Consider the following 27,033-nt stretch of genomic DNA (forward strand, 5'->3'; position numbering starts at 1 on the left):
TCATCTGCTGGTGTTGATCACCAGACAAGCTGCTGACCAGATGATGATTTTATTTTCCAGCAGGTTTTAGCACCTTCCGTACACTGCCCAAAACACCAAAAGTTGGTTAAAAAACCTGTATGATTTTCTTTTCTCTGAAAATTGGATCCATACATTTGGCAACTTAATACAATATTGTGATTTAGAAAGAAAATAAGTCAGAAACTGTGAAGACATTCATCTTAGATTTTTATTTTAGCTATTAAGCATCAAAAATGGTTCATCATCAGCAGTACTTTAAACAAAACTAGTTTAGTTCTGACACAAGTAAAAGCTCTAACAAACTATTCAAACAACCCCACCAATTTTAAAAACAGATAAAATAAATGAATTGTGATGCATTGTGATGAAAAGAAAAGTTGTCTTTATTTTGTTGCTTGTTTTTTTTAAATCAGTTGATAAACAGAGCAGATAGAAAACAAAACAGATATCGAGATTAACTGAAAGTAACACTGGTAATACTAGAGTACTGTTGGTTTGTTAGTATACATGAGCTAACCTAATCAAATCTTGATACAAGAACGGCCCACAGCTGAATAAGGTTTGTGAATATACAGGTAGATATTTCTCATTTAAACCACCAGGTGGTGCCCTTGCACTTTTTCTGAGCATTGTTGCAGCACACTGAATAAAATACACTCTGTAATCAATAGATTGGGGTCATAGAAAGAAAACAAATCATACAAACAATCTAGAAACAGTCATTGAAAATCTATTTAAAATATTGTGTGTTAACACTCCAGGAATGAACTTTGACTCCGTGATGAAGTGTTATTCTCTCAGTTTTAATCTCTCGAGAGGTGTCGGCGTCTTCAAGGTACTGGACTCCCCATGAGTCTCTCCTGACGCAGAGATATCAGTCTGTTTAACCACAACTTCTCTGCCTGCTCTTTATCCATGAATAACTGCAAGAGAAGATTAATAAAACAGGACGTTTGGAATGATTTTTATAACAGTAAAAGAATAAAAATACATCATCTTCTGGAAAAATATAAATCAATCTTATATTGTTAGTTTCTATCTATTCTGGAAACATGAGAGGTACCAGACCAAGACCAAGTCATGTGATCATTGATAATATTTAGTCAGTATTGCATTGTCGTGGTTACACATCAGGAATGAACACTTTAAAGATGGGGTCCATTGACTTTTCATAGTAGGAAGAAAATACTATGTCAATGGGCCCCATCTTTAAAGTGGACTACTCCTTTAGCTTCCGGTCTCTGTTTAATGGTCTGACTAGTTGCTAAACTGAACTCTGGAAAAAATCCTGTACCTCGTCAAAAAGAACAAATGTTTTGGTTTCCTAAAGACAAGGGAAGACATCGATCATGAATCACCACTATGTGAAGGGAGGATTGGCAGGCGGTTTGTAGTTAACATTGCATACATTACAGTACACATTAGCTAAGTGTAGTTTTTAATACATTTTTACCCGAACCCGACATGGACCCGAATGTAAACGGCACTGACGTGTGTGCAGTCTGCTGCCCCGCATGCAGCAGTCAGACAGAAAGAAACCCGGTGGCCTCTCATGCAATTTGGCCCGCTGCTCCATTTATTTTCCTTTGTCATCTGACAACGACACTTCGGTACCCGCTTAAATGTGCATTTAAAATTGATTGACAGGTCTGTCTCAACGAAAATTAACCTAACACCAGCCACACGATGTCGCCAGCAGTCTTGGCAAACAGAGGAGGGGTTGGAAAAGGACCCTTTGAAGCTAATATTATACCAGACACGTGTCCAAAGCACTCTTGAAACTTTTAGACCTTAACCCGCTCGTGTCGGACCTGGGGTTTCCGGATGAAGACCTCTATGTAAGCAACCACTGTTATCATGACATAGCAGTATAATCTTACGTTTCTACTGTTAAAATACAGGCACGTCTCAACTGTGCCAAAATCTATTTCTGTAAAGCTGCTCCGCAAGAGTGCAAAGTTGTGACATACATTTTAAATAGAATAATGATTACTTTGTAGTCTTAGACAAAATGTTCTGTCCAGTCTAATGCACTCTCAGAAAAAGGTACAATAAAGTACTGTAAAAAAGGTGCATAATGGTATCTCAAAGGCACACATTGGTACCTTAAAAATTTATTTTTTTACAAAAAGATTACAGAAATGCATCCAGGATTTTTCCAGGATTGTTCTTAATTTTTGGTTCATTCATAGTGACAATGATTTTCTGGAATCTGTGCATTCACACACATACAGATCCCATAACATGATGTATTTAAAGTCCTGCACTTGGTAAGTTTTTTTCCACAGCGTCTAAGGTTTGTTAATTATCCGCGATTTCTGCATGTTTGTTTATGATAAGATAAGGAGCACATGATGCGCTGTTCTGTCATGCTGGTGAATGATCTCTGCTTCAGCGCTGATAGTACATTTCTAGTGCTGTATCTGTACTTTTACTCCACTATTTTCTCTCAACCTGCCATTTCTACTTATTTCTTATTGTCAGTGATGATTGGCTAAAGAGAATCATCAGTCCAGTGATTCCTGTCCAATCAAATCACGCATAGAAAACTTGCATCAGACAAACTTCAAAACACCTAGCTGGTGCCAATTTAGTTTATTCATGGAGGAGAAGGAGGAAAGCAGTGTGGTGGATGCTTCAACATGCTCAAAATACAGTAGTTCAGAAAGGCTTTACCCGAATTAGCTTTTTGCAGTGAAGGTGAATAAAAGCTTTTGTGTCATTATGTCATGCCTACTTTGCTTGCCCAGACTGGTTGAAATAACACAATTCAAGATTTATTCATCAAATTTAAAGTTTTTAATATCTGCAAAGTATCATGTCTTAAATATATAATAGTATAATACAAGTCACAAATATAGGTTTTATGAGCTAAGAGTTAAGGGTGTCCGAAAAACCGGTAGATATGATAAATGGGTAGAAATTTGTCAACCAGTAGAGATTTTAGACTATCGTCTTGGTTACGCCCCAAGTCACTTTGCTTTGCGCATGGCCATGAAAACTTAAAGGCGGAGTCCACGATGTTTGAAAAACGCTTTGGAAAAGGAGACGGGCCGACTACCAAAACACACTTATAGCCAATCAAATCAAATCAAATGCCGGGTTGCGTATGTGTGGGGCGGGTCTATCAACAGAAGGTCCAGATTCTATTGGGGTAGGGGCGTGTTTGTTTAGGTGATTTCAAATATCAACATTGGCTTTCAAACATCATGGACTACGCCTTTAACGTTTGTTCACTTATTTAAGCACCGCCGTTTTAAAACAAGTGATTTTAAGCTATTGAAACACAACAGTGCTATGTGCGCATACTTTTTCTGTGTGAGAGGAGCGCGCATGTCGCGTATCCACTGTTCGTTAAGCTCGTGAGCATTTTTGCCGCTTTATTGGCCTTAAATACAAGTATCCTCATAAACACGACCATTTAGGGCTTAAGAGAAAGTAGACAGCTGAAAGAGAAAATGCATGTTTGGATCCGAACTTAAAGGTGCAGTGTGAAATTTTAGCGGCATCTAGTGATGAGGTTGCAAATTGCAACCAACAGCTCAGTTCACAGTTCACCCAAACGCATAGAGAAGCTACGGTAGCCGACACAGGACAAACATGTCATCGTTGGAGACAACTTAGTAAAAAAGTTTGTCTGTTAAGGGCTTCTGTAGAAACATGGCACAAAATGGCGACTTCCATGTAAGGGGACCCTCTGTGTACGTAGATAAAAACGTCTCATTGTAAGGTAATAAAAACATAACGGTTCATTATAAAAAGGTCTTTACACCCCTGATAATATTATATTTTTGTATATTATTTTGCATTTCTGTCAAGAGATCCTTCTAAAAATGACACACTGCACCTTTAAAGGGCATGTTAATCAAACAGAATTGATAATCTCTCACTGCTTTTGACTAAATCACTTTTCTACCTTTAATAAGAGATTATATATGATATACATACATGTATACATACCGTATATATTTATTTATTATCATTCTTTCATCACTGACTATCTTCAGTAAGCTTGAGTTTTGTTTGATTTATCTTCTTTTTTTTTGTGAGAATTATGAAAATTCTATGGCAATTCTATAACCTGTTTATTATTATTATTTGATTATTAGTATTTTTTACTGAAAAATTACCATAAAAGAGAATCACACTGATATAAAGCTACATTTTAATTTGCATGGTATAAGGTAGAATAAGAGTCACAGCATAATGCTCAATACTCACAACTCTTAAGTACTTTTAAAGAAGCTACTTTTTACTCGTACTTTGAGTGGTATTTAGGACAGGTACTTTTACTCTATTTTTTGGTAAGTAATGGTACTTTTACTTGAGTAGGATTTTTCAGTACTCTTCCCACCACTGCATATTAGGACCTTTTTAAAGGTGCCGTCCCAGTGACAACATTTGTATCTTTATTGTCTGATAATTGTGTGGCCAAAATTACTGCTAAAAAGTTATTTCCAAAAATATACAAATGTGGACATAAAATTAACGCTGAAGAATTTTTAGAAATAAAAGTGTTACTGTAATAAAAGTGAATGCAGTTGGATGAAAACAGGAACCTATTTTAACATGCAAAAAAGAATTATGAACAATACTTCATTTCGGTTCGTGTTAAATGTATACATTACATTCATATAGTATCAGTCAAGAGGGCAGTGGAATTATTAAAAAGCCTAAATCAATCAATTTCTAGATAACTAAGAATTCATGGTTATTTTACTATTATTAAAAACATATGCTTCACAGACAATGCTTAAGGCTAATCCTAGACTTAGACACATGTTTGAGCCGACTAAACTAAAATAACAGATCTTAAAATATGCCAGTGCCATTGATATCTCTCAAGCACGTTTCGTCTGAGGCACGTTTAAACATCTTCATTTAACTAAGAACTAGCTTTAACTAAGCAACGTCTGTGAAACCAGGCCAGGGAGTACTGAAAGACAATCGTATGGGATTATCAAAACCATAATCCTGTAAAATAACCAAAGGAAATAACAATTTAACATAATAGTTACAGTATGCATACATATTTCTATAAGTTGCATTATTTATTTTTCCCGTGACTATTTTGTGCATGTAAGCCATTTAAAATGAACAGATTTTTACTCTGCTGCTCAGAGTCAAACGCCTTCAAGATTTGGTCACGGTCTGATAATGAGGTTAGATCGCTGAAATAACAAATCTTTCCTATCGGCTTCTAATGGATCTGGAGCCCTGGTCTCTAATTGTTGGCTTAATATAAGACGATCATAGCCGTGATTCGATTTGGAGAAAGTGTAAATGGTATTGCATCATAAACACATCAGACAGAAAAATGCATGAGGCTGATTTGGATGTCAGCATGAAGGGAGAATTTGAGTGATTCCCACATTAGTTGTGCTTATGAGTTCCTTAAGTTTGGAAGTTATGGATTCTTCTCCAACACTCATCACTCATCTCCTTCATCTAAACAACACAAGAGGCATAAAATCAAATCTGCACTTTCAAAAGACTGATCGCTTCCATCCCGCCGAGCGTGCGCGTGCGTGCGAGCGTCTTACGGGAGGAAAAGTATCATTTTCAACGGGTTAAGATCCGCCCGTAGCGCGTGTCGCAGGCTCTTTGTTGGGCCGGGAAACACGTGCACGTTGTAGCTTTAATGGACTGGATCTGTTCGCCGCCCGCATCCTCGTATGTTCGGCGATGCCACGACACGAAACCGTGAGCCTCCTCTGACTCTTATTGCGCCTAGCGATGCGCGGCTAACGAGTTTGAAATTACAGTAGATACAGTAAGCGGCGCGGGCTAAATGATTGAATCATTACTGGTGATCAGAGCTTTCTCGCCTTGGGCATATTGCTGCCATAGATCAGCCTGTCAAGCTCATCTGCATTCGTCACACATAACCCAGTTTGTGGAGCGAGCGAGATGGAGCGCGCTTTCATAGGAAATTCTGTCTGCCGATATTACCGAGGGTGCACGGGAAGGGCCCTGAGTGCGTTGTCGAAAGTGGATCTGTAAAAATTGATAATTTCGCATCGGGGTTAGAGAAGAAGCCTCGCAAATGCACAACTGCCGACAGCAGGCCTTCTGGGAAGAGGCAAAGTGGAACTTTAGATGCACCGCCTAAATGAAGAGACGCAAAACAAACGTTTGCTTTGTTAAAGGTCTTCATTAATGAATACTAAAACAAATACATTCATAGGCACTTTATTAAGGGTAGAGTTATCAATGCTTAGTAAAAATGTCGATTCTTATTTTCATCAAAACGAAATTCACAAATCAAACATAAAACGTTGTGTTAATGTGTGTTTATGCGTATAAATGTATGTATTTATTTGAATTATCCATAATGACATGTTAACTAGTCAAAGTGTATCTTAAAGTAAAGTGTACACTACCTCCGTGTATACTTTCAACTTAAATGTGGTCAAAAATAACAGTATGAATAGGCATCTTTATTAAAGGAATAGTTCACCCAAAAATGTAAATTCTGTCATCATTTACTCACCGTCATGTTGTTTCAAACCTGTATAAATTTCTTTGTTCTCTTGAACACAAAAGCAGATTTTTTGAAGAATGTCTGTATCCAATAATGACAGCATTTTCATTTTTTGGTGAACTATCCCTTTAAGCATTGATTTAAAACTAAAAATGTTTCATTACTTTTCACAAATATGGCATAAAAGTCCCATTTATTTCTCAGTGATTTATAATGCATTTGTAAATTAGTTATTAGTCATTAATTAACTATTTATAAACCTTGAATCAAAAGGATTATTCCACTTTTATAAAAAATATATTCTGGTATAATATTCTGGCGGTATGATAACCTTTAGCAAAAATACCACGGTTTCATGGTGTTGCGGTATTTCCATTGCAACACTTAAATGTGTTATTTTCAAATGCCAGGTAAAAATAAAGCCTTTAAATTATAATATGCATTCAAAAAATATATAATATTTTCGTAATGCATATTAAATATAAACATCAAATCAACCACATGACTTAATTAATTTTGTATAAACACAGCTTATAATTTGGAAACGATATCACAGAAAATTTTAGTGGTTTTGGAACCTTGACTGTTTAAAACCTTGGTATACCTTGAAACCGGTAACCGGCTTATGTCTACCCCCATGTCATCCAGATGTTTATGTCTGTATTTTTTCAGTCGAGAAAAAATAAAGGTTTTTGAGAAATAGGATTTTTTTCCATATAGTGGACTTTAGTGGACCTCAACAGTTTACAGTTTCAATGCAACTTCAAACTTTCACATATGTAACATGTATCACAGGTAGTGTAAGACGAGAAGTAGTGATTAAAAAGTACTTTCTTTTGGTGAAAATGATGATGGTTTCACTAGATAAAACCCTTATGGGTCGTTTAGAGCCTTTAAAGCTGCATTGTAAACTGTTGGGGTCCACTAAAGTCCACTATATAGAGAAAAATCCTGTAATATTTTCTTCAAAATACTTAATTTCTTTTCAACCGAACAAAGAAAGATATAAACATCTTGAATGACATGAGGGTGAGTAAATTATCCAGATTTTTTTTATTTTTTTAGGAAAGTGGAGTAATCCTTTAAGGCAGGGGCCTCATACTCAAACTGGCTTGGGGCCATTTCTGAGATTGACATTTCAGGGGGCCGCAGAGCTATTTTTGGTTTATAAACATAGAATATTTCTGTAAATGTACTGTTTAAATTCTGTTATTTAATGTATAATAATAGCAGTGGTTTTTATCTTTTAAATACATTATTATTTTATAAAAGTAAGTAAATCTTTTCTTAACATTATCTTTAACTAAGGCCTGTTAAAACCTTGCACTAAACTAACAAATTAAATGTCTGTACATTTAAAAACTATTATAATTTTTTTTTTACATCAGTAAGTGTTTCTGTTTTTATTTATTTTGGATTGTTTTCAGTCATGGTATTGACTTCATTATGTTCCATCTTTGTTGGTCTACAGTTTTAATATATTTTCTATTATATGTGGAAAAATAGGAATAAGTGAAAGTGATTCTAAAACTTTTGAATGGGTAGTCGATGTTACATAAGCTAGTTAGACAGAAAAAATAATAATACTGCTATGTGTAACTGCATAGCAAGCTAAATAATAATATATTATACTTCATTCTATAGCAGTATACATACTATTATTCTCTGTATGTTTCTCCTCATCTTTCCTCTTTTCTTAACCTGAACGCTCTTTTTCTTATCTTATAGTTTATGTGTTGCATTACATTTACGGCTCTGTCTCCCTATGCAGTGTCTCCATTAGATGCTGTGACTTGTTGATGTGAACCCCACCGCAGCTCTTCTCTGAGTAACAACTGATATCCACCCGGAAGTATGAAGTATCCACCCGGAAGTAACAAATCTTTAGACAAACACTACAAAGTCCCGACCAGATAAACTGATCGCATGGTGACAATGATATGATTGACACGAGATTCAGTTGAGGAATTACAATCCGATGACGCATTCCGTTATCCTCGACATCACGGAGCGCGCGGCTCATGGCTGCGTAGCAACGGGTGAGGCCACGCCACGGAGCGCAACTTCCGCTCCCGAGCACTTTAGAAAGTAAGAAACGCCTTGACTCGTTTTAACGCGTTGTTAGACGCGACATGTGAACTAACCCTTAAACGTTTAAATCAAACAAAGTGAATAAAGATCTTTCCGGCCGGGAGTTTGAGGCCACTCCTTTAAGGAAACACTGATATACATTGAGTGTGAACTTGTGATTTAAAGAATTAAAGGGATAGTTCACTTTAAAATGAAAATTCTGTCATCATTTACTCATTCTGATGTTGTTCTAAACTTGTATGAATTTCTTTTTTTCTGATGAACACAAAAGTAGATATTTTGAGAAATGATAAACACACAGCAGTAACTGACCATTGACTTCCATAGTAGGAATAAATATTTTGGAAGTATTGTGATAAATGATGAAGAAAATATTTTGATAAATGATGGTAAGCACACAGTTGACGGTACCCATTAAATTCCATCATATTTTTTTATCCCTACTATGGAAGTTAATGGTCACTTTCTGCTGTGTTTACCATCATTTCTCAGGTTTAGAACAATATTTATGAAATATGTAGGCTTCCATGGACAGCTGTTGTAAATTAGCAGTATTGCTATAACACTAAAAACAAAGTATCTGGTGCGTCCAATGCTGTTGTTATATCCATATAAAAAAAAATATGAGGATGAGTAAATGATGACAGAATTTTCTTTTTTAAAGTGAACTATCCCTTTAAAGAGGTTTATGAAACACAAACACATAGACTTACACTGGGATGAGCCAAGGTGTTGCTGTCACTGTACGTGATGGAGGTGGGCAGAGAGGCGACAGTAGCGCTCTCTCCCTCCGTCTCTTTCTTAATCTCTGAAGATTCAGTCACCTAAAAATAAACACGTATGACTTTCACAATAAAATACAACATCATCACACAGAACAACTGAAGAAAAACACAATTATTGAATTGTCTGCACGCTTTTGCACCCATTGTGGATACAACATATGCACTGAAAAGTCGCAGTGTAAATTTATATTTTGTGAAAACAGCTATGTAATAGCCCTTTTTACATGTGTCCCATATACAGATAAAATGTCACAATTATAATGATCAAGAAAGAGGTAAAAATCAACTTTAGCAAATAGGCAACACAAAACCATATCACAAAATGTTTTGCACATTACAACATTTGATTCCTTATGTCAGTTCAGTAACAATATGACCTCATTGTGAATGGGTGGGGTATGTTTCTGAATACACTGTCCGAAAAATGGTCAAATATGTACTCCTCCTGTCACTGGGGCTGTACCCTTTCAAAAAGTACACATAAGAGTTCATAATGGTACCACATGTGTTCATGATTATACATATTAGGACCTTTTTAATATCGATATATATCGATGCCTCATTCAACCTCGCAATAGATACGAGGCGTTAATAGCACATCTATGTGTATTTATATCTATATCTGTCGTTTAAAACAAATGCGTGTGCTGCTTTTGTGAATACACGTCAAAGAGCACCAAAACTTTTATCGTCACTTCTTACAATGAAGATTGAACCCCTGTATTCACTATTTTAACCATGCTTTTTCTGGGTCTTGAAATTTGCCGTCTATCAGCTCTCGGATTTCATCAAAACTATTTTCATTTGTGTCCTGAAGATGAACGAAGGTCTTATTGGTGTGGAGCAAATTCAGTGTATTATTCAAACAACATTTTCCAATAAAATCAAATGGAGATCAGCAAAAGAATCAGATGGGTCCGAAAGTTTTATTTGTAATTGTCCAAGATTATTCGCCATGAATGCTTCTGTTGCTCCATCTGCAGCCCGGTTCTTGCATTAATCAGGGTGCTGTGCGTAAAGCTAAAACGCTGAAAGAAATTTGCGCAGACAGATCTAAGATCAGTCCACCCAGCCCTGCCATGCTGTAATCTATCACAAGGGCCATATCAACTGTCACCTTTTGTCTCAGGCCACAGAGATCAGTGTGCATTTGTTAGCATTCTAATTGGGACAGTGGATGTGAATTCTGACGGGACCAGATTCAGTAATGCTCTTTGTGGAGAGAGTGAGCAGGGACCACCGCTGGGCAAATGCTTTTCAGGAGCCCGAGTGCAAATGGACAGGTGCACAGAGCAAATGACAATGAATAGGAATCATTTCATCTGCAGACAAACGGAACGCAACCCAGTGCAAGGAAATCAAATAAAAAATAAGGAGGAAGGCATGATTTGAAAAGAAGAAGGAGGGAGAGCGAGACGCACCTTGGTGGTATCCCGAGATGATTTGAAAGCCTGAGGAACAAAAGAGTCACTCTCGATGGCCTCGATGTCCTTTATTCTCCTCACCTGCTCTGCGAGAGAGACTACCTCTGCAAGAACAACAGAAATAAAACAGAGTAATGAGGGACGAGTGGACGGACGAGAGGTCAGCCGGGGAGGTCAATTGGTCACGAGCCACAGAATAAAGAAAAACATCATGTTGATTGGTGCACTGCTTGTATGAAACTATATAGCGCCACGATATCCGGCCTGTGGATGTTAAGTGTCAGTAGACTGTTAGACTACAAAAAAAGCAGATGAGCATAGTACAGAAAAAAAACTGTACACTGGTAATACAAAGAGAAAATACAAAATTCTGTAACATGACAAGAGTAAGAATTATCTGTGAGCTGCCCACTTAGTCAATACACAAATGTCTCCACTTAATCCTCGCATTTCTCACTCGCTTAACATCTATCACTCACCACATGAAATAAGACAATGGCTTTTTTGTGCATATCATCCTCGACTGCTCTAAAATGTGTTTTAATTTGTCTTTCTGGGCTTCTTTGTATTATATTTTAAAACTTTGTGTTTGTTTGTTTGTTTGTTGTTTATTTGACACAATATTCACACACTCGCTCGCACGCACACTCACTCGCTTGCACGCACATTCGCTCGCACACACTCGCTTGCACACACACACACTCGGTCGCACACTCGCTCGCTCTCTCACACACACACACACACACACTTGCTCGCTCACACTCACTTGCTTGCTCACACACACACACACACACACACACATTCACTCACTTACACACTCGCTCACACTCACACACGCACACATGCGCTCGCTCACACACACTCACATGCTCACTCACTCGCACGCACACACACACTCGCTTAAACACTTGCTCGCTCACACACTGGCTTACACACTCACTCACACTCACTCACACATGCACACTCACTCGCGCACACTCACTCGCGCACACTCAATCACATGCGCACACTCACTCACTTGCCCACACACACACTCGCTCGCACACACACACCCTTGCTCACACACTCGCTTGCACACACACACACTCGGTCGCACACTCGCTCGCTCTCTCACACACACACACACACACACACACTTGCTCGCTCACACTCACTTGCTTGCTCACACACACACACACACACATTCACTCACTTACACACTCGCTCACACTCACACACGCACACATGCGCTGGCTCACACACACTCACATGCTCACTCACTTGCACGCACACACACACTCGCTTAAACACTTGCTCGCTTGCACACTCACTTGCTTGCTCACACACTGGCTTACACTCACTCGCGCACACTCAATCACATGCGCACACTCACTCACTCGCCCACACACACACTCGCTCGCACACACACACCCTTGCTCGCACACTCACTCACTCGCTTACACACTTGTTCACACTCACTCGTGCACACTCACGCGCACACTCACTCACTCACTCACACGCGCACACACACTCACACGCGCACACACACTTGCTCAAACACTCACTCGCTCACACACTCATTCACGCGCACACACTCGCTCGTGCACACACACACACACACTCGCTCGCACACACACACACCCTCGCTCGCACACTCACTCACTCGCACACTCACTTGTGCACACTCACGCACACACTCACTCACTCGCACACACACTCACACGCGCACACACACACAAACTCACCCACACACTTGCTCAAACACTCACTCGCTCACACACTCATTCACACGCACACCCTCACTCACACACACACTCGCTCGCACATTCACACATACATACACACACACACACACACACACACACAAACTCACCTCGCACACGCGCGCACACACACACAGTATATATGAAGAGTTTGGTTGCAAAACGCGATAAACGCCATTTTTGAAAAAAAATAGTTACTGCCAAAATCAGTATTATATCAGGTCAGTGTTTAAAAGTAAATAATTAATTTTACGCAAAATCCAATATCCGCCATGTTATTCTGTCATCTTTTCTCCCTTTTTTCCCAAAATGCGATAAACGCCACTCCTCCTTCTTTACAGAACGCAATAAATCCATTACAGAAATTACAGCCCACCGTTCACGCAATGTAAACAAACAATGGCGGCGCGCTGAGTACACGGAGTCCTAGTTTTCCTCATCTACTTTGTACTTCGTGATCAACAAACAAAACAAAATAATACTTTAATTGCATCGCTAAACCTGTGATGGTTTTCTGTGATGGGAACCCCAGAGGATCTTATGAACAACTTTACATTATTTTACTCAAAGTCAACGAAAATCGAGCAGGACCAAAACATTTTACAGCTGATCGCTGTGAAAAATGCTAAGCAACGGCGTCAAGTATAACAGCAGCAATGACAGTGATCTTAATATGACAAAGTAAGTGTTTTGGTTAATGTCGTTAATGTTTATTTTTTTAATCAGTGTATACCACTAGTCAACTAAATGAATATAACATGGCAAAGATGAATGCACATTTGTACATTGAATTAATAGATTTATAGCATTTTGAAACAAAAACTTGTCATGGATTTATTGCATTTTGTGGAAAAAATAATTAGTTTTTATAATAAATCTTTGAAAATCAAGTTATGGATTTGAATTTTTTGTGTTTTTATAACCTAAAGATGCTATGGGAAAGTTTGTAACAGAAAATAGTGGTTTTCATCTTGTCACTTTCTTGGTATAGAAAACACGTTTTTACCGAAATTTGTCAAAATGGATTTATTGCGTTTTGGAACCAAAATCTTCATATGTTTTTGGGAGACATAGGAATTCTTTGATTTAAAATAAACAAACTAAAAACAAATGGAGAAGGGGTGGCTCTTTACATAAATATTATAATTATTGTTAATTTTCATGAGCGCATTTTTAATGAAGAAAGAATGTTATGAAAGTGACCTATTCTGAAAGCGGCACTTAGGTTTGGTAAAAACTTTATTTCCAAGGTAAGGTTGAGATTTGTATGGAATTGCTCACGTATAATGTCTGCATGTCTCTGTCAATCACACAATAATGTTATCGGCTGTTCCTAAAAAACATATGAGTCTGAGAAGCAAACTCAATAAAACAACTCCAGATCTCTGCTCTAGTAAGACCGAAAACGTTTTATGTAAGCACATCCTTACTGTACGTACAGAGACATAAACACACACTTCCTCCTAAAATAGTTCACAATGTTGAAAAACGCAGACACAATATTCTCCAAAAATCTGTGGCCTTGCATTTACATGACAGAAGTCTACTGATTCTCAGTCACCCACATCTTAATGACACAAACACACAAGCAACCAAGACATATCAGTAATAACCTATCCTAAACCCAAGATTCCATTAATGCCTCATACTATTTGACAAACGCATTACTGCTAGATAAAATGCCTTCCATATGCTGTTTGTCAGATGTCAGCGAGGAAAGATATATTTCATAGGAAAATAAAAAATAATGGACTTTAAGAGAGAAGCCCAAGCTGAACAGATTGTGGAAAATCGATAGCGCTGTCGGAGAGACATATTTGCCAGACACGATCAGCACAAGGCCAGGTCAAAGTTGATATTTAATATTGACACATTATCCACAAAATTAATTTAGAGTCCATTGTTGCCACATTGAACATAAAGCGGTCTTCAACCATACTGTGTGTGAGTGTATGCCCTACTTTTAAACACGAATAAATAAAGAATTGGGTTTGAACATGGAAATTAACTGATGATAAATGAAAAAAAGCATTATATATAATACACATTTACTTATCTAAATGAGGACATTCCATAGACGTATATTGTTTTTATAAAGCACTTATGAATTATAAATACTATACCTAACCCTAACCGAAAACTTCTATGCATTTTTAAATAAAAGAAATATTTACTATGTTTTTTTCCAAAATAGAACGACCCCAAACTGAGGATTTGGTCAGATTGGTCAAGTTTGGCAATCTAACCCTAACCCACTCTATAGACGTAATTCTAACAGAAAGCATGTAAAAAGTACTCCATAGTTATAGCGCTTTGTTTTTTCTTTCAAAAGATTTGTCAGGTTTTGCTTAGTTTTGGATACAAATTTGTCCCCAAAACAGGTACAGTAGGCACACGCATGCACACATAGTGTAAAAAATTAGCAGTAGGTATACATTAAACATTAACAAGTCTTTATTTTTACAGAATAAATCTTAAACAACAGCATCATGCAAAGCATTCTGGGAACCAAAAAATCCTAATCAACCTTTTCCATTTTTTTTACTTCAGATTTTGTTTCCCAGAATGCTTTGCATGATGCTGTTATTTTAGTTTTATCATGTAAAGATAAAGACTTGTTTAATGTTCATTTAACTTTGAACAAACTGTTGCAAGTAAATAACATACATTTATATCTACAGTAAGTTACTGGCAAACAGTGGATACTGTAATTTCTACAGATGTTTTTTTCCCAAACTCTCACCCTAACCCTAACAGAAAGCTTTTTATCTTGTAAAAATGTTATAAAATATAGTTTTACATTTTAGTTTTACCTTTTTAAAGGAATTTATTTTAATAAGAACTAAGACAAGAAATGACACTGTTAAAAGTGAAAAGTTGGTTCAACTTAAAAGGTTGTTTTTCATCGGCAAGACCTAAAATGTAGTTTATTTAACTTTTTTGTACTGTAAAAAATAGTTTGCTGCCTAAAATTTTTTATTGGCATCAACTCAGATTTACAAGTCATTTTAACTTCCTATTATTTATTTTGACTAAAGATAAATTGTTCTTGTAAGCCAGTGATCCTAGTTCTCCGTAAACCAAACTGTGTTGTATCTTCAAGACCTAAACTAACCTTTTCATTTTTCTCAAACAGGTATTGTTTTGAAATATTGAAAACTTGTATATTGTTATAAGCACATTCACTCAAAAAAAAAGAACTTTCACTTTTGCCAATTGTACTTAATTCTTTCATGTTGTGATAACAAAAAAAAAAAAAAATCAATTTAACACTCATTTTAATCTAGTTAATTAAACAAAAAAGTGTCTTGTCAGCTTTACTTAAAACTTATTTGTTCAGTCAACATCACATTGTTGCATAAAAGTAAAAGATTAAAAAACTATACAGACTTGCATCTCATTGGCTGAGGATTTTGCAGTGTATTATGGGTAATTGTTGTTCTGGCAAAAATCTTGCAAAAGTGTAGCACCAGTACGTGAGTAATAAATGACCAAGTATAAGTTAATGAACTTGTTCTGATATATTTTAGAACAAAACAAACAGTTTGAAAAGTTTGTGATATGTTTGATAAACTGTAATTCAAAAAGGTCTATATGATGAGTTGTACCGAGCAGCTGCACTTTGATTGATTGATTCTGTGTTATGGACTTATTAAATCCTAATTAAAGGGGTGGAGTTTATAAAATGTCATTAATTTTAATTTTGTCATTAATAAAATTTTTCATGTTCAATTGACTCAATTGACTGTTGTTTGTTGACTCTCTTAAGGTTTGTTAAGTTAACTTAAATTTCTTTTGTAAAATGAACTAAATTATTGTTTGTTGAGATTACTTTAACAAATTGTGTGGAACCTGTTGAAATAATATCTTTAATTAAACCCAACATTTCATTTTTTTTGAGTGTTTTGTACTATTGCCTCCCTATGACACATTGCTTTTATTGTTTCCTAATCTTTGTTCAGTAAGTAGCTTTGGACAAAAGTGTCAGCTAAATGCCTAAATGAGTTGCTACAACTTATAAAATAGAGTTGAAAGAAGTCAACTTTATTTTATAAGTTATGATAACTCATTTCTAATCAAGATAAATCATAGTAAGTTGAATAAACTTACATTTTTAAGGTGATGCCAATTGAAGTATTTGTTTTTTTAAGTTGATCCAACTTTTTACAGTGTACAGAGGAATTAATTTAAAATCCAACAATCTGTCAGACTTTTCATCAGGCAGGACTGCTCAAACCAGAAGAGGGCATCATTGAACAACTCAACTCAATAGGCGAGCACTGATAACATGTTCAGTCGACCAAGGGACAGCGAGCGCAAAGCATCACTGCGCCCGATTAATTCCCATAATTGAATGCATTACTTCCTTGAACTAAATTACAACGGTTCTCATCACTGATGGAAACGAATCATTTATTAAAGGAGTAACTGCGGCGATTGGTCACAAATGGCTACAAATTTCAACTTGCTTTTGAATATCACAATCAAAGCAAAACAAAACCTAATGATGACACTGACTGATAACCAAAAGGTCCACGGAGAGTGCTTGCAATTAACACACAGGGTACATGAAAAACGTATTTGTTTAGATTATAAACATAGACATTTACATCTATGTGCAACTCATGGGCACGCAGCAAATTTAACTAATGGGTAAACACACACACACACACACACACACAATCTTTTTCAGTATCAGGCCAAGATATGTAATTCAATCCTCTATTTGGTCTGGTCTCTGCGGATAGATTTATTTATTTATTTTCGGCACAGCTAATTGATAGAAATTACGCCATTAATCAAGCCACTAGCCATCATTCAGGCCCGAGAAGATGAATACAAACTTTCATAATAACCACCTTTCCCATTTTAGGCCTCATTAGCATTAATTTTTAATGCAATTATGCGATTCTTTTACGCTGAGCTCATAAATTACGGCTCTTTTGTTGTCGACCGGCCTTGTAAAAGCCAGGCTAATGCTTTGTAGTCTGATCTTTAAGGCAATTACTGGCTTCTTCACTCTTTTATCTCCCTGCATTTCCAATAACCTTCCATCTAATGATTTATCTGGGCAAACCTCTGACACACACCCGGCTCGTCCCACTTCCATTAGCGCTGCCTTTATTTATCTGAGAAGATCTGGTGTCTAAATAAAGATCCTCTCTTCATGAATCTTCCTAAAGTGTGGCTGTGAAGTGTGCATTTTACAGAAAAGACAACATGGATGTCACTGAAATTGTATGCCTGTGTAATAATCATTTCATTATTTTGTAACCTCACTTCTTTATTAGGCACTGTGTATCTGGCTGATTTTCATGTTTTGTACGCTCATCATTTAGAATTGGCAAAACAAATGTACAAATATTCATCATGCCAATAAATCTGAAACCGAGTAAAAGGTCAATGCAACCAACGAGAATATTCATATACCATAAAAAAATGCCAGCATAGCAATAACAACTCCCCAACAAAATCAAAAGCTTGTCTGTTGAAAGATTTCCGAATTTGTGAAAGATAGAAATGCTACAAAAGATTTGAGAATACTTTAAACAAAGCAGCGAGCGAAGCTGGCAGTCAAGTAATAGTTTTTGACTGCATTGATTGGAGAAGCTGATGCTAACCCTGAAAATGCATCAAGTGCGTAATGAGCAGCTATTAGGACCATTGATTTTCTGACTTGAATTGATAGCTACCAGGCCAAAACGGCATGTCAATATTTGCATAACTAATACCCCCTGCACTCGACCTTGACAAATGGGATCTCAATGAAGAGAAAGAAAGGAGGAGAGTTTGCAGTCATGGCCAAAGTCTTCCTCCAGCAACATCTACATGGATCAGAACACGAACACAAATGAGACAAATCAAAAAACATTTTCATGCGACATAAAAGTTTGTCAAAAAGGTTAGAAATGATGTCATGCCAGATGTCACCAATGTCTCTAAGGGGTACACTGCACATAAAAGAGCATGTGGTCCAAACTATAAGACGGTGGATACATGTGAACACAAGGAAATGAATGGCACTTACAGTCGCAAACAAATGAGACAGAAAACTAGGCAACACATTTTCATAATCATGTTTTGTACTCACAGGAAACTTCTGGCATTTTTTTTAATTTATAAAAAAAACATTTAGTATGTTCTTTAAGCCATTTGGTTTATGAGGAAAGGAAATAAATGTGTGTGCTACCTCTCTCAGCCTGTTGGCACCGCAACCCAGTCCTGAATGAGTGGCAGGAAAATAAATGGAGTTTAATAGCTATGAGAAGTAAATGTATTTAGTCTTGGGACACTATGTCTGCTTACATGGATTTCAGAAACAGGCCAGAAGTTGCTTATACACACATTATTTTATGATGCTTTTATCTGACACGCTGCTTTGATAGTGTTGAGTCCTTGAGTCCAGGATGGGCACACTGTTAAAAAAGATCCTATTTTTGCAACCAATTCCTTTAAATTGAATTAATTTACAGTGGTTTACCATTATTTCAAATTATAATTAAAACTCGGTAAAATGACAAACATTATTGGTCAATTAACAGCTCGACTGTGATTTTAAGTATTATGTCACTGATGACAAATACAGAAATTCTATGCTTTTATACAGGAAAATACTACGTTATTTATGAATTATTTTTTCATGTAAATTTACAATAAAAAATCTGTAATTAAATGTGTAGTTCATTATATTTAAAGTGCATGACCATACTAACAATTTAACATTAAAAACACAAAAATATAAAATATTTGTTTGATAATTAATTTATTGTAAAAAGTGTATAGGGTCATTTTAGACTGAATTGGAGAAATGGGGGCGAGAGTAACGCGGGACAAAAGTAACAAAGTTATTTTCTCAGAGCCCTGACTACATTTGCATTTCAAACTATGACAGCATCTTCAGCATGCAACCCTTGACAGAGCTGAGAAAATATCGCATTATCTACTCACCTTTGTAGATCCAGAAATGTCTTTTCAACCATGATAAGTAAATTCCTAAAGTGGTCATTTTTTCTAATAACGGGTTGTGTTTCTGGTTTCATGTATTACAGTACTGATCAATTTACAGGTTATTTAGTGCTCTAACACATCCTGAAGTTTTTCAGTATTAAAGTAAAGCCTTTTTTTATTCTCAACAATTCAAGTTTGTACTGTCGAGTTACTTTTGAACATTTGATAAAACTGAAATTTTAAATGAAAATGTAATTTAATTATTTTTTGCAAAGATTAAGGACAAAACATGTTTGCAGTTACACATAAACAAGGTCATAGTCATGTATATTTACTAAAAATAACACAAAAATCTATCTTGTTTTGTTGTGTTACTTTTGACCCACCTGTGTGTTACTTTCATACCTGCTGACAGAGTCAAGAGTAACAACACGCTCCCTATATGTCCCTAGAAGTCGTTTTACATTTGTTAAAAATTCCACTTGGTATTGATAGAGCACACTTGTGAGTTATTGACCACAGCAAAATATATCTCTGTCGAATACATTAGCTTTTAAAATGACGTTTTTCAGAAAAAAAGTACTTTCGGCCCTGCTATCCCCTAAAAATGATTGGTGAAATCCATTTAAGATATTTTCTAGGTTAATGATATTAACTATCACTTACCCAATGAAACCTAAGCATCACAGAAAGGTGCAAAACCCAGTAAGCATGTGAGATCACACAATGATCACAGTGACATTCTCACATTGTGAGTAATATGCAAGCTGATTGTGAATTCAGAATGTTAAGTTTATGGTATAAGTGCAAAATAAGTGTGCCTATATATACCATATAAAAGGTCAAGACATGGCATCAAGAAGCTTGTAAATAAAGCTCACATAGACTTGAGGTAAACGTGACCAGGATTTATTGATTTGTGTTGTCAAAGCATCGTGGCCTAGTGGTTAGAGATTCAGACTTGTTTGTAACCCAGAGGTTGTTGGTTTGATTCCCACCGCTGACAGGAAGTGAATGAAGTGTTTTGGTGTTGCAGTGATAGTTTCCCAGTATTTGTGTCTGTGTGTGGATTGTGTGTGTTCATGACTGGCAATGGATGAGTAAATGCACAGACAATCATGTCCGTTAACCCTTTAAAACAACTTTGTTTTGCAAGTCAATTAAATGTACTTTTTTAAGTTTTGACCTGTGAATAGTTGACATAACTTACAAAATTAAGTTAAACAACTTCAACTAGTTTTTATAAGTTTTTAACAGTATAGTAACTCAATGTAATTAGTTTGATAACTTAATTCTTTCAAGTTCAAGTTTTTGGATCCCAACAGCGGTGTAGCGTCTGGGCATGCAGGGTATGCACGTGCAAATGGGCCCGGGCCAATTGGGGGCCCGCCCCAGCTTTTAATAAAACATTTTTTTTCAATTACATTTTATTTGTGGCAGCAATAAATATATTTTTGTATGCATATCATGTGTAGGGATTACTTATTTCTACATAATTTCTCATTTTTCCATCATTTCTTGTTTGTTTATTTTTTTTTTTGCACTCCGCAGCTGCCGTAGACTACTACGCCATCATTTTTTTTTACATGACGCATCACCGCGCCAAAAAAAAGAAAACACAGTGTGAAAGGTTATTATAACGGCGTAGATAGCCGAACATTAAGGATGGACAAATATAAACATAAAAGTGGGGCCTTAAAGAGAAAAGAGAAGGCGGAGAAGTTTGTCACGAGTCAAAAACTACCCAAAACATTTCATTTTTCTTTATTTAAATCTACCCTTTAAAGTAAAGTAAAAATATTTAACTACCTTATTAAAAGTATATGTTGTTAAGAGACCTGCACACCACAGTTAACAGTGCCAACGGGCAAGGTTGGGGGGGGGGCTTTGGCTTAAGGGGGCCCGCAAATTTTTTTGCATATGGGCCCGGGACTGACTTGCTACGCCACTGGATCCCAACATGCTTTGCATGGGAATGGATAATTAGAGTAAATGAAGACAAAAAAATAATTTTATGCATTTCTAATCCAACGCTATCTCATTGAAATTTGTTCATATTTTACAAGGTGGCTAATTTGTATTAACTCTGCATTTTTGTAAAGGACTTTTAATAGAGATCAGACTCAGAGCGATCATCAAAACATACACAGAGTTTGAACTCTTTGCCCTAAAGGAATACCTCCAGGTTTTATAAGTTGGGTAAGACGTGGATAAAAGCGGAAAATCGGATTGCCGTAAAAATTGGATTGTCGTCATTGGCAAGGAAAGTGTTTTTCCTTAATTGACGAGTTAACTCGTCAATGGCGGGGAAAGAGTTAATTGGTCACACCGCATTTGTACATTTTTGTATAATTTGCCTTAACCCCTGTGATGTTGGGGTTAGGGGTGGGGTTTTATTATTGTTGTTTTTTATGATAAGCGTACGTCCCTCTCCATTTTTGAGGGGAAAACCTTACAGTGAGATTGAGAGTATCTCTTATTTATCCTGCTAGACATTTAATTCACAGATATGTAAAATCAGCATTATTTCACAGAGCTGTAGTTTAGCTTGTCTGGCAAATCAGAGAGTCGTTTTCCCATAATTGATGGAGGAGAAGGTCACTGCCACAATAGAGGCTGACTCCTTTAGCTAATGAAACTAATTAACCGTGCCCCAGTAACCTCGGTCTCAAGCAAATAACTTAAGAGCTCTGCAGACTGTCTTCATTGAGAGGAAAATGGGACATGGGTATTGTAAGCCTATTTGGAAAGTCTGTCTCATCATTTTTGAGCTGGATGAGAGAGGACATACAGCATCTACTGTAAAGTTGTAATATAGACACATAGTGAGGTTTCTTTTCTTATGTATGCAAAATATTATTTTTTAAATCTTTATTTACTTGCAGCAGCTCTAAAAATCTAATTTTCTATTCTGCAAAAGTTTTGAACAGATGTGAAGCATTTGGTTAGACCTCAGAGCTTTTTCAATTTATCAGTAAGTCATTTTGGTGTTTTTGAAGGATTAACAGACGTGATCCTTGTGACTTTGAATACAAAAATATATTGTACTTTAAATATATAATATTATATCTTTTAATAAAAATTAGTTTGTACATTTAAAAAAAGCTCTTAAACTACACAAAAATGTCTGACCCACTCCATTTCCTCCATCATATTGGCCTTCAATCCATTACAACGCCCTATATGACATTTAAAATTACCCCCTGTCTACCAAATGTAAACAACATGACAACAATAGTCGAACAATACTCAAACATAAATATAAAACAGACATTTAATCCATCTGTTATAGCGTTTATAATAATTGGTGGCACTATGTTTACTATTTTGGGCAAAACCGCCATATAAAGGTGCAGTGTGTAAATTTTAGCAGCAACTAGTGGTGAGGTTGCGAATTGCAACCAATGGCTCAGTCTATCGCTTTTGAAACGCATAGAGAAGCTACGATAGCCGCCACCAGAAAAATGTCATTGTCTGAGACAACTTAGTAAGAAAAGTTTGTCCGTTAAGAGCTGCTGTAGAAACATGGAACAAAATGGCAACTTCCACGTTAGGGGACCCTCTGTGTTTGTAGATAAAAACGTCTCATTCTAAGGTATTAAAAACATAACGGTTCATTATAAAAAGGAGTTATACACCCTGAAATTATAGTTTTGTACATTATTTTGCATTTCTGTCAAGAGATCCTTTTAAAAATTACACACTGCACCTTTAACTGAACAAAATCACTTTCACTTCAAAAATGCTGTGCTGTCCTATTAAAAACGTCTGTTCATTTACATAAACTACAATTTATAGTCGTGCAGAGGTTCTACGCTGTAGGTAATGCATAGGCTGTGCGTAGCCTTGCGTGCACTTTGCCACAGTGTTGCCAACTATTTTCAATGGAAAGTAGCTAAAGCTTGCTTGGAAAGTCTCTAAATGTCGCTAGATTACGTCATTGCCTCATTAGCATACCAGTGACGTCATCACGTCGTATTTGCATTCTTACTACATTGGCTGTTTCACGTTTCTCTTTCTCTCTGAACTTTCGAAAATTTAATTTTAATACACATTAATGTCTAAAAATGTTTTCTCATTCGTTTATCTGCTTCTGTTCTTATAAAATGAAACGTGTGTTTGTTCATATTTAAATGTCCAAACAGTCCAGTTTCAAAACATATGAGGACGCGTTGATCAGCTCCATAACAGTTTGTCTGTTCTGAATGTGCTGCTGCTCAGCTTACTCAGCTTACTTTTTTGGTACAGTGATTTTTTTATTCAAAGACCATTTTACATTTACACCCTGCCATTAATGTAAGTCATTGCGAGATCAGCCAGCTCCGGCTTCCCGCATGCACGATTATGCCGTCTGGACGCAGAGATTAACCACATCTCCTGCCCTGACTGCAGCTGGGAGAGAACTGGTCTGCTGCGCGAGGACTAGGCCGCCTGTGAGTGCTTTGGGATGGGGGTGGAGCCTTCGGAAGCGGCGGCAGCTGCTCGTTGAGAAGAGTAAACGACAAGTCAAAGTCTTCAAAAGTCTCCAACAATGCCAGAAAAAGTCGCTAGATTTGTCGCTAGTCGCTTTTTTAAAAATAAGTCGCCAAGGGGGTCTGAAAAGTCGTTAAATCTAGCGACAAAGTCGCCAAGTTGGCAACACTGCTTTGCCAAAATGTTAACAATGCGTCCTTTCTACGCGGACCGCAAGTGCTGTGATTGGTCACTAGAACCCCTCCCGTCAGGTAAAAAAATATTTATAGGCATTTCCACTTGCAACATTTAAAACAAAAATGGGCTAATTTGAGGAGTGATTTAACTGAAACTGCAACAAAAATCGCTGTGTGATTACCTCCATCACTGCTGGTCTGCTACTGTGGGTTACACGCGTGGATACTGCCTACTAGTGATCTGCATGTGTAATTGCATGTTGACTTGGATGACATTGTAGATTTATATAAGAAAACTAATGCTTAGCCTACGCCGTTGAGGACCTACGCACAACTATAATGAGCGCCGTCTACATTCGTCTACACTGCGGCGCAACCCCAGAATTCTCAAACTAAAACAAGATCTGCAGCGTTTACCAACGACTCCGTTTATGAGGGTGGAAACGCTGGAGTAGTCTGGATGAAAGGCGTAACCGTAGCAAAAGTAATGCGATTTAAAACGTTAACACATTAATGTAAACGTGGCCTAAGACGACTGATGGTCCTCATTAGCCACAGTGTGACCTTTCACACTTGCATTCACACCCAATCAGAGAGACTCTTAACTGTTCAGCATATGTGTACAAGACCGCTGCTCCTGAGTTTATGAGGTGTGAATGACCCAACCACACACATTGACTCTCCACCATGAACACAAGCACACTTTTTAAATGACACCTTCTCACATATCAGTGGATGCCAGTTTAACAGTTTGACTAAAGACTGTGATGCAGTGAGAACACTCTCAGTGAGTGAGCACGTGGTCGGGCCACCCTGTGTGGTCAGGGCCCTGTCCAGATAATCTGAGTCTCCCAAGAGAACAGTTTGAGAAAAGTACACACATGTAGTGTCATGTTTCTTTTAAACCAAATTCTAATCTCAAGCAGAGCAAAGAATAGAATTGTACAAAGATCCAAAGTCCAATGCAGATGAAAGAGAAAGAAGTGAGTAAGAAGAAAAACATATTTAAATAACTAAACATTAAACAAATAATTGTGCATTTATTAGTTGCTGTCTATTTACTGCATCACCGCTGGTCTTCTCAAATCATACAGAAAGCTGCTGCTGCTTCGTTGGCTGTTGCGCTGCTGTGGTTAAACGCGTGGATACTGCCTACTAGTGGTCTGCATGTGTAACTGTGGGTTCACACCAGACGTGAGTTCAACGATTTGCGCGAGTAGATTACATACAAAGTCAATGCAAATACGCGATCAGACGCATTCTCGCGTGGGGCGAAGCGAATGACGCGATATGGGCGGCGCATTTGCTGCGAAAACACACGCAATTCACCTCAAACCTGTCTTCGCCCAAGTTGAAAATATTAAACTTGAGGGAAAAAAAATTTATGATCCCGCAAGTAATCTAGAGTGTGTAACGCGATGCCCCGCGTTTGGTGTGTACGTAGCATAATTGCATGTTGACGCGGATGATGACGCAGCAAAACCAATGCCTAGCCTACGCCGTCGAGGCTATGCCCTAGGACATTCGCAATACTATAATGAGCCCTTTCGTTTTTTTTTGTTAGCTTTACGTACTAGCATAGCATACAGCTATCGGGTTGGCTAGCTTAGCATAAACACAAGTTGAAATGAGAAATGTTTTTCTCATGCATTACTTATCAGACATTAGTTTTTATTTTTACTGATTATTGACTTATACATGTATAAAACTTTTATCTGTGTTCTTAATGCCTGTAAGAAACATGATTACTAAATATCAAATTTTAAGTATTTTAAGCAGATGTTGAGACAAAACTGCTACTGCTAGCGTGAATTGTAAGATTTTATTTTAAAACAATATTTTAATGCTTTTATTTTGTACGAAGTAGTAACAAGTGAACACATTTTGATCAGGCATTAGCGCTAGGTACCAGTCAGGGTACTAAGTTGAATTGTCAGGGGAGACCTAACTGCTCATGACATGGGCAACCTGACTTTGAAACTTGCAGCAGCGCCATTATTAGGCAATAACTATAAAGATGTGTGCTTTTACTGGTAATTATTACCACCCTGCTCCCCCAAACATTTCTGTGATTTTGCAGCATTTCCGCATCGTGAGGTCTGCGATTGCCTGATTCAAAAATTTTGAGAGGTCTGTCATTCATTCATCAGTCTATCTCATGTCAAGCTTGTCACTGCACAGCAGGAAGGCCAGAACGACCGCCGGAAAATGTCCCGGTGCTCCAGATGGCCAGCCTATGCCTAACTGTAAGTACTACAATATTATGTATTTCATTAAATTTATGCTACTCACACAACAACATTTAAGGTACATTATACATGATGACCGAAGCAAACAACATACATCATAACAGAAATGTGTGCCCATCTTAGAAACTTCCTTACAGTGTTACCCCAACCCAAAAACCTCTCAAATATACCAATAAAAAAAATTGATAAGAGAGACAAGGAAAAGTGATGCTCATCAAGATGGATATTCTGAAGCTTGTCTCTTAAGTACTGGTGGGATTGGCTGGAATTAAATCCTTGAGGTCATTGTGAGCCCCCTCACTCACTGAGCTGTAGTCTTGGGGTCAGCCGCCTATAGACCATCATTTATGAAGCATTTATATTCATGATAGGAGAGCACTAAATATTTAACAACAGCCCAGTAGGAGCTACTAAGGATGAGCTCACGTCAAATAACTTCATTTCTAAAACGATTATCGTACTTTATACCACAGGTCTGTTGAATGCTTTATTCTGATTGGTTGAAAAAAGTTCTATGGCTGTTGATTTTTTTTCTGTAAACTGCACACCTAACTTGTTAAATGTCTTAAAAATAGACACCAGTGTTTTTGGTAACCGTGGTATAAGAGGAATAATTGACTCCGGTCCTTTGAATTATTCG

General features: G+C 37.1%; 1 protein-coding gene across 2 annotated transcripts in view; it reads right to left on the reverse strand.

Annotated features, from left to right (window-relative positions):
- Positions 1 to 211: 211 nt before the first annotated feature.
- rsrc1 (arginine/serine-rich coiled-coil 1) overlaps positions 212 to 27,033 on the reverse strand; it is a 167,889-nt gene continuing 141,067 nt past the window's right edge. For both annotated transcript variants that reach the window (XM_073862786.1, XM_073862787.1), the window contains exons 8-10: positions 10,803 to 10,907; positions 9,310 to 9,420; positions 212 to 944 (exon numbers count right to left, since the gene is read on the reverse strand). In XM_073862786.1, coding sequence (XP_073718887.1) covers positions 852 to 944; positions 9,310 to 9,420; positions 10,803 to 10,907 — 309 coding nt within the window. In that variant the 3' untranslated portion in view covers positions 212 to 851. The remainder of the gene's footprint in view (positions 945 to 9,309; positions 9,421 to 10,802; positions 10,908 to 27,033) is intronic.

Source organism: Misgurnus anguillicaudatus, chromosome 24 (assembly GCF_027580225.2).
Source record: "Misgurnus anguillicaudatus chromosome 24, ASM2758022v2, whole genome shotgun sequence".
NCBI lineage: Eukaryota > Metazoa > Chordata > Actinopteri > Cypriniformes > Cobitidae > Misgurnus > Misgurnus anguillicaudatus.